The 16,082-nt window shown below is 43.1% G+C and overlaps 1 protein-coding gene across 4 annotated transcripts in view; it reads right to left on the bottom strand.

The window, feature by feature from the left end:
* Positions 1–16,082, bottom strand: part of SLC2A12 (solute carrier family 2 member 12) — a 57,513-nt gene that overhangs the window by 29,389 nt on the left and 12,042 nt on the right. For 2 of the 4 annotated variants that reach the window (XR_012075017.1, XM_006200072.4), the window contains exon 2: positions 7,671–9,011. Coding sequence is in view for 2 of the 4 variants with exons in the window: in XM_006200072.4 (XP_006200134.3) it covers positions 7,671–9,011 (1,341 nt within the window). In the remaining 2 variants the exon portion in view is untranslated. Of the gene's footprint in view, positions 1–4,900; positions 4,992–5,212; positions 5,302–7,670; positions 9,012–16,082 lie in introns of all 4 variants that reach the window. The other 2 variants (XR_012075018.1, XM_031680034.2) reach the window with 2 other exon arrangements.

Here is a 16,082-nt window from a genome sequence, read left to right on the forward strand (position 1 = left end):
TTTATTTGATGGAAGAGGTTTAGTGTCAGTTCCAGAGAAATGGAGCGTGGAGGCTCTTCTCTCTGGGCTCTGGGCCCCTTTGGCAGGCTGGTGAAGCCTCAGGAGTCTTTCTTAGAATGATATTTTTAGTGTATAAAATAAAGTACAGAGGGTTACTTAGTATGAATTTATGCCCCCTCCTGAATTCTAGATTCGAGGGTAACATTATTATTTTAGAGTCAGGGAAACAGAGGACCAGAAAGTACACTTTTACCTAAAAATAGAAACACTTTTTTGACAGGAGAAACCGTGTGTTGTGATCTGATACAATTAAGACATGCCGTTGTTCTTAGCCAACCCATATTTTTAAAGATTTAATACGGATGATTTAGTCTTGCTTTTGATTTTCCTTTAGAACAGCAAGTACTTTTCCCTTTATCCCTCTGTTTACACGAAGGATTTACTTCTATTACAAGCCATAAACTCTAGAAATGAAATACCTGAGCAATAATCGCATCAGGTTAATAAGTTTTATAATGCATTCAGGATCTGGTATAAAAACCTTGCTCTTAATAAAAATCCTCTTTAAATTCCAACTGGTTCGTGCCAGTGCTCTAGAATACAATTGTTGGTGATTGAATTGGAATTCTTATGGTATGTTTTCTTTAGAAAAGGAAAAATAAACTACAACATGCATATGGACATAAATGACTAATTCTTAGCAGGTGGAAAGGGAAAAAGGACAGTGATTCAGATTCCTTTTAAAAATTCTGGGAGAATTGATAGGATGTGAATTAAGTGCTTGTTTTCCTTAGAGGGCAAGTTAGGGATTCCGTCTCCCGCCGACTACCTTCTAGCCTCAGGCATGGATATCCCCCACAGTCCTTGGAACAGCAATTACAAGTTGAAGAAAACACAACAATGAAGAGTTATTTCCTTCTTTCAAACCCAAACCTCCTTCAACCCTGAGATTCTCCACCTCATCAATATTGCTTGCATTCTGAGAAATGCTCCAAAAAGACTCTTCTCCACGTGAAAGCAAAAGGCTGAGGTGTCTAACAAAATCTGGAACTCCTTTTAGATTCTATGCGTCTGAAATTCCCCCCAAATTCTTTATGTCTTGACAAAGAACTACCCTCAATGCCTCCAACTACTTACTCGTTTCTGAGCACGGCTAACACCCCAGCATCTTTTCTTATAGTCAAAACCAGGGAGAGCTTTTTAGAACTCATGCCCACGTGGTGGATTGTTTTGCAAAAACGTGATGGTTTCAGGAGGAACAGGAGTTTCTGTGGCAGCCTAGCGTGCCTAGCTTCCGTGATACTTAGCCTACCCACTAGATAGAGAGCTTGACACAGGTGGAGAAGCACACTTCGAGATCTTTCTTGCATCTTCAGCTTAGTTTTAAAGTTCTTCTCTTCCTCCCCTCCTTAGAAACAGAACTGCAACTCTGCATGGTTTTCAAGCAGATTTATACAGTGCTGGCTTAAAGGGACAGAAGGAAAAAATATGAGATGTCGTTCCTCCCCTCAAAGAGTTCACAATCTAGTAACCACATTGTGGTTAATAAACCAAGCAAACCTGCAAAGCAATACATTAATACACTATTTCACTAAGGACTAAATTGTGTTATCACAGGGTAGCTTCCATTTACATCATATGCTACAGCATCCGAAGCACCTGCACATGCGCTTGCTCCCTTGATGCTGGCCTATACGCTGCGAGATAGGACGGGTATTATTATGTCCAATTCACGGATTAGAGGCAGCTTTGGAGAAGATAGATGACTTAAAAATCACATAATCAGTAGGCAGAAGAACTGAGATTAGAACCTAGGTTTTCTGACTTTAAACTCAGGTTCTTTGTAGCCCAGAACTGCTCTATGCTAGAAGTAACTAGTACTTCATACAAATAAAGACCATGAAAAAAAAAAAAAAAAGAAACTTTGAGAGGTTGAGATCACACAGATTTAGAACTCTGAGCTTCTGAAGCCTAATTCCATGCTCTTTCTACTGTATCTCTCATCCTGCAGGGAAAAGTAGCATGATTTTCAAAGTTCCCCATCATCTCCCACAACTCCAGCAGGGCGTCTGCACAACTCCAGGGGACATCACAGTCTGTGGAGTTGTGTTCCAGGGCAACTACTCACATAGTACCTGTAGATCCCACACGGGATACAGAGAATGGTGCCCCCGGGCACTTTGTTTTTCTTCTATAAAAGAAAAATACTGGGCCAGATAATTTCTGATCTTCTTTCCATCTTGAAAGGCATTTGACTTCTCTGATATGGTAGAAAGTGGGAAGCCATGGAAGATTTGTGAGCTGTGGTGACATGAGGAACCAGGTATTTAAGGAGTTCTCATATGGAGGATGGATGGGCATGGGAAAAGCCTGGAAGGGGAAAGCACCACAGGAAGAGTCTCCCAGTAATCTAGGAATGAGACTGGAAAGGATAGACTGGGATGGCAGAATCGGGAAGGAAAAGATAAACACAGGAACCATTTGTGAGGGAAAATCCAAGAGCATTTGGTCATTGACTGGATTGAGAAACGGCCCCAGAACATCAGACCTGAGTGACTGACTCATGGGAAAGAAAGGCAATTCCCCCTGGCCTGCGGGGAATGAGAAGTCAGCATTGGCTTCTTTGTGTTTGACTGACAGCGAAGCACCAAAATGGAAAAGTCCAGCACTCATTGGGGAAAAAAGAACAAGAAGTCATGTTAGGCGACGGAACTGGAGATACGTGACAGTCATCAGCTCAAGGGAGACAATTAACGGTCCTGAGAAAATAAATAGGAAAGTTTTTGTAATGCATTAGCTAAAGAGTGTGTTTTGGTTTTATAGCTAAAGAAACAAAAGCCAAGAGACACTAATGAAATGACCTCACCTCTTTTTAAGAAGTGAATGGAATGGAATCTACTCATATATTTTATAAGACATGTTTTATTGAAAAGAAATAAATGTCTATTACAGCAATTGAAGACAGACTACAGGGCCTTTGGCATTCTGACATATTTCTTTCTAGATTCGCATCTATTCTCTTAGCCCCGAGTGCATCACTCTGGCCATTTTGTACTGGGTCAAAGTAGCTAAGCTGGAACTACATTTCCCAGAATTCCCTCCCCTGTGTAGTTCTGGGTGAGGGTTGGCAGGAAGAGAAATTAGCATGAGATTTAGAAGTCCAAAGTGACACTCAGCTTGGTGCCCTGGGCAGCAGTGCAGTTTGGAAACACTGTTATGATCTGCTGGTTCTCCTTGCTGGGGTGGGGGAGCAGCTAGTGTGCCCAGATTGCCTCTTCCAACTTCTTGGCAAAGCTGTGTGGAGGAGGACACCAGCTTTTCTGTAGGTGGCCCACATCGTTAGAACTGACGTGGTGAGACAGATGTGGGTTCCAGTTTCTTCTTACAAAGTCCAGTTTGTCCTAGCAGGGTCCCTTGTCTTTGCTCCCCTCTGCTTTGAGTCCAGCTTTTCCTACATCTGCCCTGCTGACCTGCAGAGATGTCAGGCTGCCACCAGATGCAGAGACCACAGGCTTCCATGATCTCCACCCGCTTTTCCCTGTGGCCCTGATTAGTGACTTCCTCCTTTTCCTCTAACCATCCCCTTCCTGATCTTTGCTTTCTCAATGGTTGCCACAATTATGTGCTGTCCAATCCCTGTAAGAAATTCCTTATTTCATATCATTCACAGTGGTTTTCCTTTTCTGATAAAATTGCTCTCACTGTCTTCTTATCCAGGCCTTTCTACACCCAGCCTCCCTTTAATTGACTGTACTTTGTGCATTTCACCTATTCTCAAGGGATCATTAGCTATCAGAAAAGGATGATGAAATTTTAAAATGCATCTTGGTATTTCTAAACATCTGGAATGATACACTGAGAGCCAGTGTTAAAGCACAGGCTACGGGGAGACCTGGAGACACTACAGAGAGGCTTCCGGTACCTGGTCTGAAAGCCTCCACAGCACCTAGAAGTGCCCAGTTCCTGCTGTTAACAGAGAGGGAGAGAAACTCTTATCTTGTTTAAGGCATTGCTATTTGGGGTCTTTGTCATAGCCGAGCTTGTATTCTAACCAATATACACATTGATCACTATTTGAATCAAGTTCAGTTATTCAAGTAAATGCACACCAAAACCTTCTGCATTCTTGTCATTTATTTTCCTCCTTCTCCACCCCTGCAGTTCAGCCTTATGAAAAAGGTACCTGCTCACTCACCTAGCAGAGCTTCGGAAAAAGAGAGACTGTCTCTATCTTTTTATCAAATGCAGAGTGGCCCATTGAATAGCCTCATGCAATGGACAATGATACACTATTTTCATTCATTCTTATTTCAAATGTATCTTCAAGGAGAGGACTGAACTAACAATTATCAGTTACTCTCAACACCAACACAGTTCTGCAGAGGACTGAACTAACAATTATCAGTTACTCTCAACACCAACACAGTTCTGCCTATTCCTGTCTTGGACATTTCAGAAGACAAGAGATGTTTTCATTTATTTGAGTAAGTCCCTTAACTTCTCTGAGATACAGTGTCTTTGTTTATAAAATCTGGTGAATTCTTTCTTCCCAAGCTTGTCGTGAAGATAAAATGAAGTACTCCAAAATATGTAAAAAGTTCCTAGCACAGTGTTTGACATAAGAGGTATCAATAAATATTAGTTGATTCTAAAACTTAAATTATATTTTTTTAAAAAACTAGTGGAGAACACTATATGAGGAATTCTAAAAGGTAGATAACAAACAGCCTCCCATCATTTTCTTCCAAAATCAGACTGAGTTTCCTGAAAAGGGGAACTCTTGCTCTAATACAATAATGTATCAAATGATATGTGAGTGACTGAGAATTTACTGCACTTTTCAAAGTTACCCAGAAAACAGAAGAGAAGAAGAGTAGGGTGAGCTTGGGAGGACTCTTACCATGAAGAGGTTGGTTCTGGAAGTTTAAGTTCAGTGTCTCTCATAATATAATGTGTGCCATGTTCTGACCTCTGCCAACCTGAGAGGTTCTCTGAATGAAAACAAAAAGAGCATCCTTTTCTTAGATTCTTTGTTGGTTCTTGATGTTTCAAAAGATTAGATCAAGAAAATGGTTGCAGAAAGGAAATACATTTAGTTCTAGGGTGAACAGATGTGGGGGGTAGGGGGTAGGGAAGATGCTGGCCAGGTAACTCAGTGGAACAGTAAATACCACCTGAAGTTTATCACAGGAGCAGAGCTTATTGTACTTACTGATACAGAAAGGGTCACAGACAAGGTTAAGTTGTTCCTTGGTACAAGCTGGCATTCGTATCTTGCCCTTCTAATAGACTTTAGAGTTTCTGAAAATAACAATGTAAAAAAATGTGCTTACTCAAATTTCATTAGATTTATGCTATCAGAGGAGCTATGCATGTATTGTTATTGACTGAATGTTTATGGCTCCTCAAAAGTCGTATGTTAAAACCCTAATCCTCAGTGTGGTGATATTTAGAGATGGGGCCTTTGGGAGGTAATTAGATCATGAGAGTGATGCTTCCATGATGGGGTAGTGACCTGATGAGAAGAGACACAAAAGACCTAGTTTGCTTGCTCTCTCTCACTCTCCCCTCCAGAGAGCAAACAATCTGCCATCTACAAACCAAAGAGGGCCCCACCAAGAACTGAATCTCCTGGCACCTTGATTTTGAACTTTCCAGCCTCCATACTGTGAAAAATAAATGTTTGTTGGCTAAGCCATAGCAACTCAAACTGGTTAAGACAAATATCTCACAGGTCCACCCCCAAGATAGCTGAACCTTGACATAATGGTAGAAACCTGTTTCCAGGAACCTGCTCACTAATGATGTTTATCATTTTCAGTCTTAAAAAGCAAGCTCAAGGTCCAGGAACAAGCCAGAGAGATCAGAGGCTGATGGCATTGTAGTGTTTGCTCTGTCTGCCCCTGCAGAGTTTTACGGGGAAATCTGTCTACTCATGGTGCCAAAGGAAGGGACAGTCTCTGGTCATCCGTGTTTTAGATCATGTGGTCCAATCTTTCCACAGCTGATTGGATGAGAACAATCGTTTATGACTTGGCACAGCAAAGATCAGAGTCGATCAGATTCCCTGTCGGGAATTTGAGTGAATCAATATCTAGAGACTGATCTCACTTAGAAATGGGAGTAGAAACTGAGAGACGAGGAAACGGAGTTGGAGGAGAGGCTGTATTGGCCACGTGCAAATCCAGTTACTAATTAACTGAGATTAAGCAGGCCCAACCTGCTGCTCCTGGCCAGAAAGAAGCAGACCCTGGGGGCACAGCTCAATCCATTCAACCATTCGATTGTAATCATCTTGAAGACAGGGACAATACCTGTCTTGTTCATTACTGTTTCCCTAGCACTGAGCATAGATCCCGGTTATTAAAAAAATTAGTCACTCAGTACATATCATCTGAATGAACAGTTAACAGTGGATCACTACAGCAAGCCCTTCCAGAAGCACAGTCCGGTGCCAGCACCAGAAACCTATGGCCATGCGATTCCTTCTCCTTCCACACAGCCTATGTTTTCTTACTGTTTCTGAACATCCAACATGTCCCTTCATTTGAGCAAATTTGTCTGCTCCTTGATCACTGTAAACAAAAGTTACAATATCAACTCTGTAAGAGAGGAAAGTGAGGAGGAAGGAAGGGGAGGGAGAGGAATGAGAGGTGATGGTGGGAGTTAAGGGTGGTAGAGGGAAACCACCCTTGATTTTTAAGCACATCATTTTCTAGAGAGATGTAAAAAACCTCACAACTTCCCTACAGAGAGGATTAGACTCTGCATGTGAGGTGAAAAATGAAAGAACTGCAACACACAAACTATTCTAGCAAATTCTAGAGAGTTTGCTCAAGAGAAGTGTTTTAACTTTGTCTTTGGAACAGACTGACTATATCAAATAAAACCACCTTGGAGCTACCTCCCTATAAACCGTTTGTACTGTGTTCCACGGGTACTCCTTGACTCCCCTTCTCCTGTTTAATAGGCAAAGTATCCTGAGGGGTTACTCTAGTGATCAAGTGTACTTAAAGAAATAATGCATCTTCTTACCTGTAATAATTTCTTTTAAATTCCTTTCTTCTTCATTATTACTGGAATGTATCATGCATTCACTATTGTGTCTTTTTTTTAAGGGGGGAGGTAATTAGATACATTGATTTATTTAATTTTTTAGAGGAGGTACTGGGGATTGAACCCAGGACCTTGTGCATGCTAAACACACCCTCTACCACTTGTGCTATCCCCTCCCCTCCACTATTGTGTCTTTAAGGAAATCTAAACACTTTTTTTTTCTTCCACTTATGAAAAAACTCAGAATGATATGGAGGGAAATGTTGTCCCAGCAAACTTTGCTTTCATAAAACAATATATTCTCTTGGGCAATAAGTATCTTTCAGAGTCTGATTCACTCCCAATCAATTGGTATTAAAGTATCCTCATGTGACAGATAATGAGAAACTAATCCTTGCTTGAGTACTAGCCCTGCACATTTCCCAAAGCAGAGATAAGCCAAATGTACTTTCCTCATCAACAGAAACATCAGGTGGCCAATATTATCCCCATCTTGCTTCTGGTAGTTCTATGTATGAAGTACTATAATGGCAGGAGGATGCTTTGATTGGTCAAAAGTAATACACGACATTCATAAGGGCAGAGAAGGAAGGAATGAAAAATTAAATACTTACTTGGTCCTAGCCCAATTGAAAATGCAGCAACATAAACAAGCAAGCTGGCTAAGGACAGCCACTTCAAAAAAGCTGGGACATCGGCAGCGTCTGTGACCATCTGGTACTCAGTTCGGCTTAGTCCAGCATTTGGTGAGGATGCCAAGGTCGTCTCTCCTCTCTTATCCATGTCATTTCTTGTGGGCATCAGTGAGCTTCTGCCGTGGGAAGTCATCCCCCTAAAGGATTCTCTAAGACTGTCGTTGCTGGCTGACAGGTTACCTGGTCCATAAAACACAGACTCATCCAAGGATTGGTTGATAGGACTATGGTGTCTGCAGATATTGGTGAAGTTCATGTGGATTTTGAGATTCACAGTGCCCATGGTCACCAGTGAAACTGCCATCACGGAGGAGCCGACACAGAGGAAGGTTTTGCTCCCAACGTGGTCTACAAGAAGGGTGGCCGGGATGGTGCTGATGACCTTGACAACCCCAACCCCCGTGGAGGCGAGGCTAGCTGCCTCATTGCTCTGGAAGCCAACAGACTTCAAAAGAGTTGATGCATAGAACAGTATGTTTGGCTGCCCAGTGACTTGCACAAAAAATACCAATGTTAAGCCTATCATTACCCGAGCCCTCATGTTGTCCTTGGAACGAAACAGATCCCAAAAACTATACTGATATTCATCTTTCAGGGAAGACTTAATCACAGTGAGTTCCTCCGTCGTATCGGAGATGGCTCTCAACTTTCCGAGAACCTTGCTAGCAGCTTCCTCGTGTCCCTTCATCACCAGAAACCGAGGACTCGGAGGAAGAAAGTACATGGCAATCGCTTGCAAAACTCCCAAAGGAATGACAAGGCCGAACATGTACTTCCAGCCGTGGGAAACATTGGCAAAAGCGTAATTTGAAATGTAGGCAAAAAGAATGCCAATGACGATCATCAGTTCATTCAGTGACACAAGAAGGCCTCTTCGGTGTTGGGGAGCAATTTCCGCAATGTACACACAAGTGGCGATGGAAGAGAGTGAAATGGAAACCCCTATAGCGATGCGTCCCGCTATCAGAGTCGTGTAAGATAAGCTGAGGATCAAGACTAGGCTTCCAAGTCCAAGCAGGCAGGACGACAAGATGATGGCGGCCCTCCTTCCGTACCTGTCAATCAGGACCCCTCCGACGAGAGAGGCCAGTAAAGCCCCAACGAGGAGGGAGCTCACAACCATCTCCTGCTCGTGGCAGGTCAGGGCTAAGAGGGTTCTTATCTGAAGGAGAGCCCCAGAGATGAGCCCGAGTTCATACCCCACCAGGAAACCGCTGACAGCAGCCGTGACAGAGGACAGGAGAGTAAACACCCCGCAACCTAGGAGCAGAGAGGAGAAATGGGTCAGTTCTGAATTGGTTGGATGCAGACTTAACCTTGTGTAACTACAATTTTCCTAGTGCTGAGTATAAACACTTACAGTCATATAATACACTAATCAAAGCACGATTACATAAAGAAGGAAAATCCTTTTTCTTTCATTCTTGGGAGACAAAGGGATGGAGACATTTAGAGAGTTATTTCCTTCCATTTGTGATTTGCTGTTGGTTTTAGTTTTGAGCAGACAGATATGCAAGATAAGCAGATGACAGATGATGAGAACTCAACAAACAAGAACACAGTTTTGTTCCTGCCTTGGCGCTGGATCAGAAACTCAGCCAGCCTGGTTTCTTGGGTCCCGCTCTCCAAGGCAAACAGTTGAGGGCAGGATAGCAGGGAGGAGCCTCCACAAGGGCTACAGTCCACACTGTGTAACCTGGGGGAAAATGAAGCATAGTCTCCCGGAAACCTGCCCTCTTGTCTCCTTGTGACACCGGGAAGAACAAATCTGACACCACATGAGATCTGTTCTTTTGGCTCTAACCGTGTGCTCTGTTTCCTGTGCTTAGTCATGCTGGTTCTGCACCTCTGGTAAAAGAATGTTGCCTATAGCCTGAAATATGCAGGAGAGCCCATTCTCAAGGCTCTGGCCTTTAAGGGTATAATACTCTCCCATTCATACAGAGATAAAAAGTTGCAGAACAGACAATAACATTTGTCTTGTTGGAGATTTACAGGAACATCATGACCTGACCTAGGTGGACAGCTGCAAAAACAGGATTCCGACACCAGGAAGTTTGCAACAACCAACCACACCCTTCCCCTTTTTAGTATAAAAGGAGCTTGAATTCTGACTTGGGTAAGATGGTTCTCCAAGATGTTAGTCCCCTGTCTTCTCGGTCTGCTGGCTTTCCATATAAAGTCGTTATTCCTTGCCTCAACCCTTCGTCTCCTGATTTCTTGGCTTGTGCTGAGGCAAGCCGAATGAGTTTGGACTCGGTAACACTTGGCCCCAATCAGGCTACCATTGACTTTTGCTGAAACATGTGAGAGTGTTGGGGGAGGCTGGGCTGTGTCAGAAAGGAGGGAGGAGTGGGTTCAGAGCCGGGACCAGTCAATACCCATGACTCATTCTGAGTGAGGAGGAAGGGGCATGGAACATGGGGAAAAACAAGAGGGACTTCATATTGTTCCAGTCTTTCTGGGTTAAAATCTGAAGGAAAATGGCAAAATGGTAACAGTCATCAATTTTCAGTGGTAGGTACCCAAGTGCTTGTTGCATATTTGTAACTTGTCAAAACAGAAGCTAAAAGAAATAAAAAGTAGGGGGAAGAGTATCATGGGCAGAGGATGCAGTAGTTTCCAGGGCCTGAGCTCAGGGAAGCTCTCCCCGTGTTTCAGGAGCTGTCAGGTGCCAAGCTGCGTGTGGGGCACAGCAGGAGCATGGAGAGGGAGGTGGGAGAGGGCATCAGGGTACATGGGTAGGCACAGAGGGGACACTCCATGCAGGACCTGGCCTGGCCAGTCACAGTGACAACTTTTTATTGCATTCACAGTACAGTGGGGTCAATGCCCACTGGCCAGTAAGAGGGAAAACACTGAGTTTCTTGCTGCTGGGGAGAGACTAGTTCTTTGAGGGGCAAGACTGGTAGCATGGAGTAGTGTGTCACCTTAGTCTTGACAAGAGATGGAGCTAGATTAGACTTGGATGTAAGGAGTGGAACTGGTGACGAGCAGACAGAGTCAAGATTTAATTGGTGGGGAGGGTATAGCTCAGTGGTAGAGTGTGTGCTTGGCATGCATGAGGTCCTGGGTTCAATCCTTAGTACCTCCATTAAAATAATAAAAAAATAATTAATTAATTAATTAATTAACCCAATTATACCCCTTACCCCCCCAAACAAATTAAAACAAACCCAAAAATGTGTTAATTTGGGGGTTAAAATGATGAGACTTGCTCATGAGTTGGCAGTGAATGGTAAGGAAGTGGGTCAGAGCCCACATACATACACATATGTAACTGAATCACTATGCTGTACACCAGATATTAACACAACATTGGTTAATCAACTGTAACTCAATAGAAAGAAAAGAAGATAGGAAGAAAGGAAGGAAGGAAGGAAGGAAGGAAGGAAGGAAGGAAGGAAGGAAGGAAGGAAGGAAGGAAGAAAGGAAGGAAGGAAGGAAGGAAGGAAGGAAGGAAGGAAGGAAGGAAGGAAAAGAAAGAGAAAAATTCTAAAGCACTGAATATTTAGATGGAGGAGCAAATAAAAATGCAATAATCCACAACAAAATAAAGCTGATGTTTAAGCACTGTGAACACAAGCCATTAAACTGAAATTAAATCAGCAATTTATGCAGCTAATCACAAAACAAATATTTAACACCATTACACAGCAGGCATTTTCCTAGGTACTAGGAGATATCTCTGTATATCTCGCTATACATGTATCACAATGAAACAAAACATGTGGTTCTTGCCTGCCAGGAAACTGAACATTCTGGTGATATCCCTATTTTCTATTACTTATTATACACTATTTTAATTTTCACTTGCAAAATGACTTTTAAAGTACTCTCACACCCTCAATTTTCACATTTTCTTTTTTCCCCAGGTGATCTTAAAATCCTCAACAACAAATGCTTCTACCACAAGGAGAACTGGGTCAAATTTTCACATTTGGATAGAATATTGTTTTGTAGCTCTTCTTGTCATTGTTCATTTTATCTGTTTGATGTGTTGATTAGGGTGTGCTTTGGCAATTGGTCTCCAATATTTGGATTGGAGAAATAAGTGATTGTGGAGGCAGGCTGAATGAGGCACCCCAGAAGCAGATTTAGAGGGACAGAGGGCAGCATGGGGATAAGGAGTCAAGGACATGTGGGAAGAGGTGCCAAAGCTGCATAAGAAGCATAAGACGGTCTTTGCACCTTGTCCTTCTCCTTCCCTTTCTTAGTTTCCCCCTTTTGTTAGATGGGAAACAGTGCTTCCCTACAAAAAGAAGACCCCTTGAGATACAAGAGTTCCTTCCTTTGATGCTCTATAATCCTACTTTAGAGAGAGTCTGAGGCAGTGGGTTAAGGAGGAGAAGGGGTAAGGGGTGAAGCAAGTCCCAAAGCCAGCTGCTTGTGGTCTGGGGGAACTATCTCCAGACAGAAGAGAGACTCAGCTTTTTCTTCTGCTTTCTGGACTTAGCTTCATATGCTTAGACCTTTTAGTCAGCGTTCACAGGACACTGACAGACCAGGATGTGTGCAAAGGGTCTGGAAACCACCCTGGTTTGTCAATATCCCTCTTGAGACCCAGCAGCTAGCACTGAGTATAGTTCTTTAGCGATATAACAAAATTGTTTCCATATGAATTGATAAAAAATTTCTTTTTATAATATTACAAATTAAAAAATTATATATCACAGCATTATCTATCTATCTATCTATCTATCTATCTATCTATCTATCCATCCATCCATCCATCTAGGCAAGTTGTCTTCAAAAGCTTAAAAAATTGCAGAGGATATTCTGTAACCTTATTCCCGCAAGGGAGAAAGGAGGGTGCCAACATAGGCTATATGCTACAGAATTAAGTTAAGATCTTCATTTTCTGAATTTTATTTGAAAGGTGTAGCTTCCCCATTATACACTTTAAAGGCTAGTGCCCCTAACTAGCTTCCCCACTCATGTCACAATGGCTGCTTATTACTGCTGAAATTCCATTGCAGTTCTCAAGTTGCTCATTCAGGATTTGGAATTCTAATTCATTGTGAAGTCTAGTCCCTAAAGCATCCAAGATTGTAAGACTGTGACATCTTAGGACTTACCCAAGGGTTTGGTGTTTTTCTTTTTTTTCTTTTCTGTGTCTACTTTTTAGTTAATGATGATAGAAGCAAGATGTTAATGCCAGAAAGCAGAGGTAACTTTTCCAAAAAATCTAATGGAAAACAAGAGGAAAAAGAGATGTTTGCCTAAACACAAATGTCAGAGTCTGGGGCAGCTGGGTGGACTGAGGAGAAGTCAGTGCTAAAGGAGAGAGTCGGGTGAGGAATCATAATTAGAGCCTTTTCAAAAACACACAGCCCTGAGTTCAGCCTGTACTTAAGGTTCATGGTGAAGTTTAGCATTCCTGGCCATTTTGTTCCTGACCTTGCTTCACAAGGGCTCTTCCTTTTACATCCCTGTGTTCTCCCAAAGTGTCACAGGGAATTCTCAGCCTTTTGTGGACATCACAGAAGTAGAAACTGTCTGGAAACTTGCAAGTGGTACCCTAGGCTATTGGGTCACACCCATCCTCCAGGTCTTGCTGTCTGGCTAGACCAGCTGTGTTCCTTTTGATGCAATGAGGATTCCTTAATAAGATAATAAAGGAAAACTGTTCCTATTGAAGATGTGATCACAACCAAGAGGCTTTATGCAAATGAGCACTGAGGCCCACACGGAAGGTACAAAGGACAGGCAACCCCCACAAGCTCTGAGGCTGCAGTCGCTTCCACCACAATAGCTGCATTGTCTGCTGCTCACGGTGACTCAGATGAAACCACAACTTTAATTGGCACTCATGCAAAACACTCCATTTTTCACAATATTTGAGTTTCTGGCCGCTTCCTTCTTTGCTTTCATTCCCATATGCCTATCATAGCATATGCACATAATGGACACACAGTAAACACTTGCAGACAGACTGAATCCTACAGCAGACTGGAAAGCGTGCACGCCCAGGTTTTTTTGGCAGGCAGCCAGGTCATTATACAGCTTGACCAACTGTGAAGGCTTCACACATTTAAAAGACCTCCTACTTTATGTTTTGCTCAAGAAAAATTTGTAGCAGTGGCCCCTGAATGGCTTGGCATTTGTGCCCTCCCCTTTCTCTGCTCCTTCTCCCTGAATACTTTTAATTCTAACCCATCATTCAAGAGTCATCTCATGAGCCGCCTCTCCCATGACGACCACCCTACTCTGCCAACTTCTGCTGCCCCACCCCCAGACCCTCTCTTGCGCTGGGCACAGAATGTGTGTTTTCAGATATATGGAGGCATGTTTATTTACTTGATTATCTTCCCCTCTTCCACTAAAAGACTTTGTAACCAAGCAGGACTCTATTGTCATTGGTGACCATTTGATATCTGTAATGGTGTTTGTCAAGGCTTAACTGAATGATGGTTTAAAGGGTTTTTCCCATGCTTTTGCTGACCAGGGTTAGGCTGCAGAGGAGGGAGACTTGGGTGGTCTGCCCAACCCCCTTGAGGTGCTGCATGAGGTGAGTTGTTTTTGGCCCTTGGTGGTTTCCTTGTATCCTGTTGTTCCAGCTGCAGGCTTCAGCCTGCAGCAGGATGGTCCTAGGCCTCAACCTGCTTAAAAGGCTAAAATCAATTATCAGCCTGAATTTAAACTCCACAAGTTTTTCTTTAGAGCTCTTTTCCACAGAGCCCCTTCTCATGCATCCTTTGTTCTAGGTACAAGAATATAAAGAGGGTCCCAAAGCCAGAGGTGAACTTCATACCCAGTAGAGGGAAGGGACCACTGCATCTGCAAAAATAAGAAAAACTGTGCAATAATTTGTTACCCTGTATGCAATCTCTATGGAAACTAGCTCTGCCCCTTGAACTCTTGAACTTTTACTATTAAACCCCTTGCCTTCTCTCCCCAGGAGGCTCACAGTCTTAGAGGCATTAGCCCACTGTGACCTCCTTTGCCTGGCAAAGAAATAAAGCTGCCTTTTCTACTTCATCCAAAACTCTGAACTCGAGTCTCAATTTGGTAAGCAGAGTACAGAAGTCACCTTTCAGCAACAACTTTGAAGGCAAGAACCCTGCATTCCTTATATCTGTATTCATATCTCTAGTATTTGGCACAAGTTCACTACTCAGTAAATGTTTGTTGAGTGAATGAATAAATGAATGAATGGTAACAGCACTGCAAAATACCAATCCTTGGTCCTCAGTCCTCTCCTCCCCATAGTTTGTCAACAAAGATTAATAACTAGTATTATTTAAGGGTTAGCATATGGAACTTTATGTTTACATAAATGCTTAGTATCTGAACAGCATGCTACTAGCATTTCTGTCACCGAGCAGGACACTATGGGGCCATCCCAGGACAGACCCCCTCCCCCCATATCCTCTCCTTTAGTTCCTCTCTGAAGTACCTACATTTCCTGAGTTGTTTTACAGATGTTAAACCCCCACCAAATGGAAGAAATTAACTACTTGATGACCATGAGCACACAGCCCCCAGACCTCCTGGCACCTAAGGATTGATAATGTTAGCTGCCCTGTTACCTCAATATCAACTAATCAGAAAACTGTGCATGAGCTGATCACATACCCTGTTACCCACACCACCCCCACCCCCTTCCTCCTGGCCTTTACAGGTTTTTTGCTGAAACCCATCAGGGAGTATGGGCGTTTTGAGCACTTGCTGCCCTGGACTCCTTGCTTGGTGCCTTACAATGAACGCTACACTTCCCTTCACCACAGTCCAGTCTCGGTAGATTGGCTTGACTGCCTGTGGGTGAGCAGACCCAAGTTTGGTTTGATAACTTTCCTACAGAGCTTTCAGCACTATTATTAGCCAGTTAATATAGCACCATTGCAGGGACTCTAAAGTGTTTCATTGTCACCCCTAATTTATATTTTAACATCAACCCTGTGCATGGACTTGTTCTTTAGTCACTGAGACCCCATGTTTAACAGTCTCCTTTCTGAGGACAACAGAATTCAGGTGCCAATTCTCCAGCCCGTCTGCACCACTGGCTGTTTCTGAAAAATGCCTGCACTTTCCCAGACTTGGGCTTCTCTCCATACTGTTCCCCCTCACAGAATGTCTGGCCTCTTTCCTTCACAGCTTAGGGAAACCCATCCATCTCTGAAGATCCAGCTGAAATATCACCTCCTCTACAAAACCTTCCAGACACTCTTTCTTTGGTGAGCATTCATCTCTCTTCTCGCTCCTGCCTTTGCGTCCAGGGCCTTGCAACATCCTGCATTAATCTGTCTCCTGCCTTAGACCGGGAGCCCCTTGAGAGCAGGAGTGTCTGTATCAGGGGTGCACACAAGGCCCAGCCCCAGAGCTCAGCAG

This window comes from Vicugna pacos, chromosome 8, assembly GCF_048564905.1.
Source record: "Vicugna pacos chromosome 8, VicPac4, whole genome shotgun sequence".
Classification (NCBI taxonomy): domain Eukaryota; kingdom Metazoa; phylum Chordata; class Mammalia; order Artiodactyla; family Camelidae; genus Vicugna; species Vicugna pacos.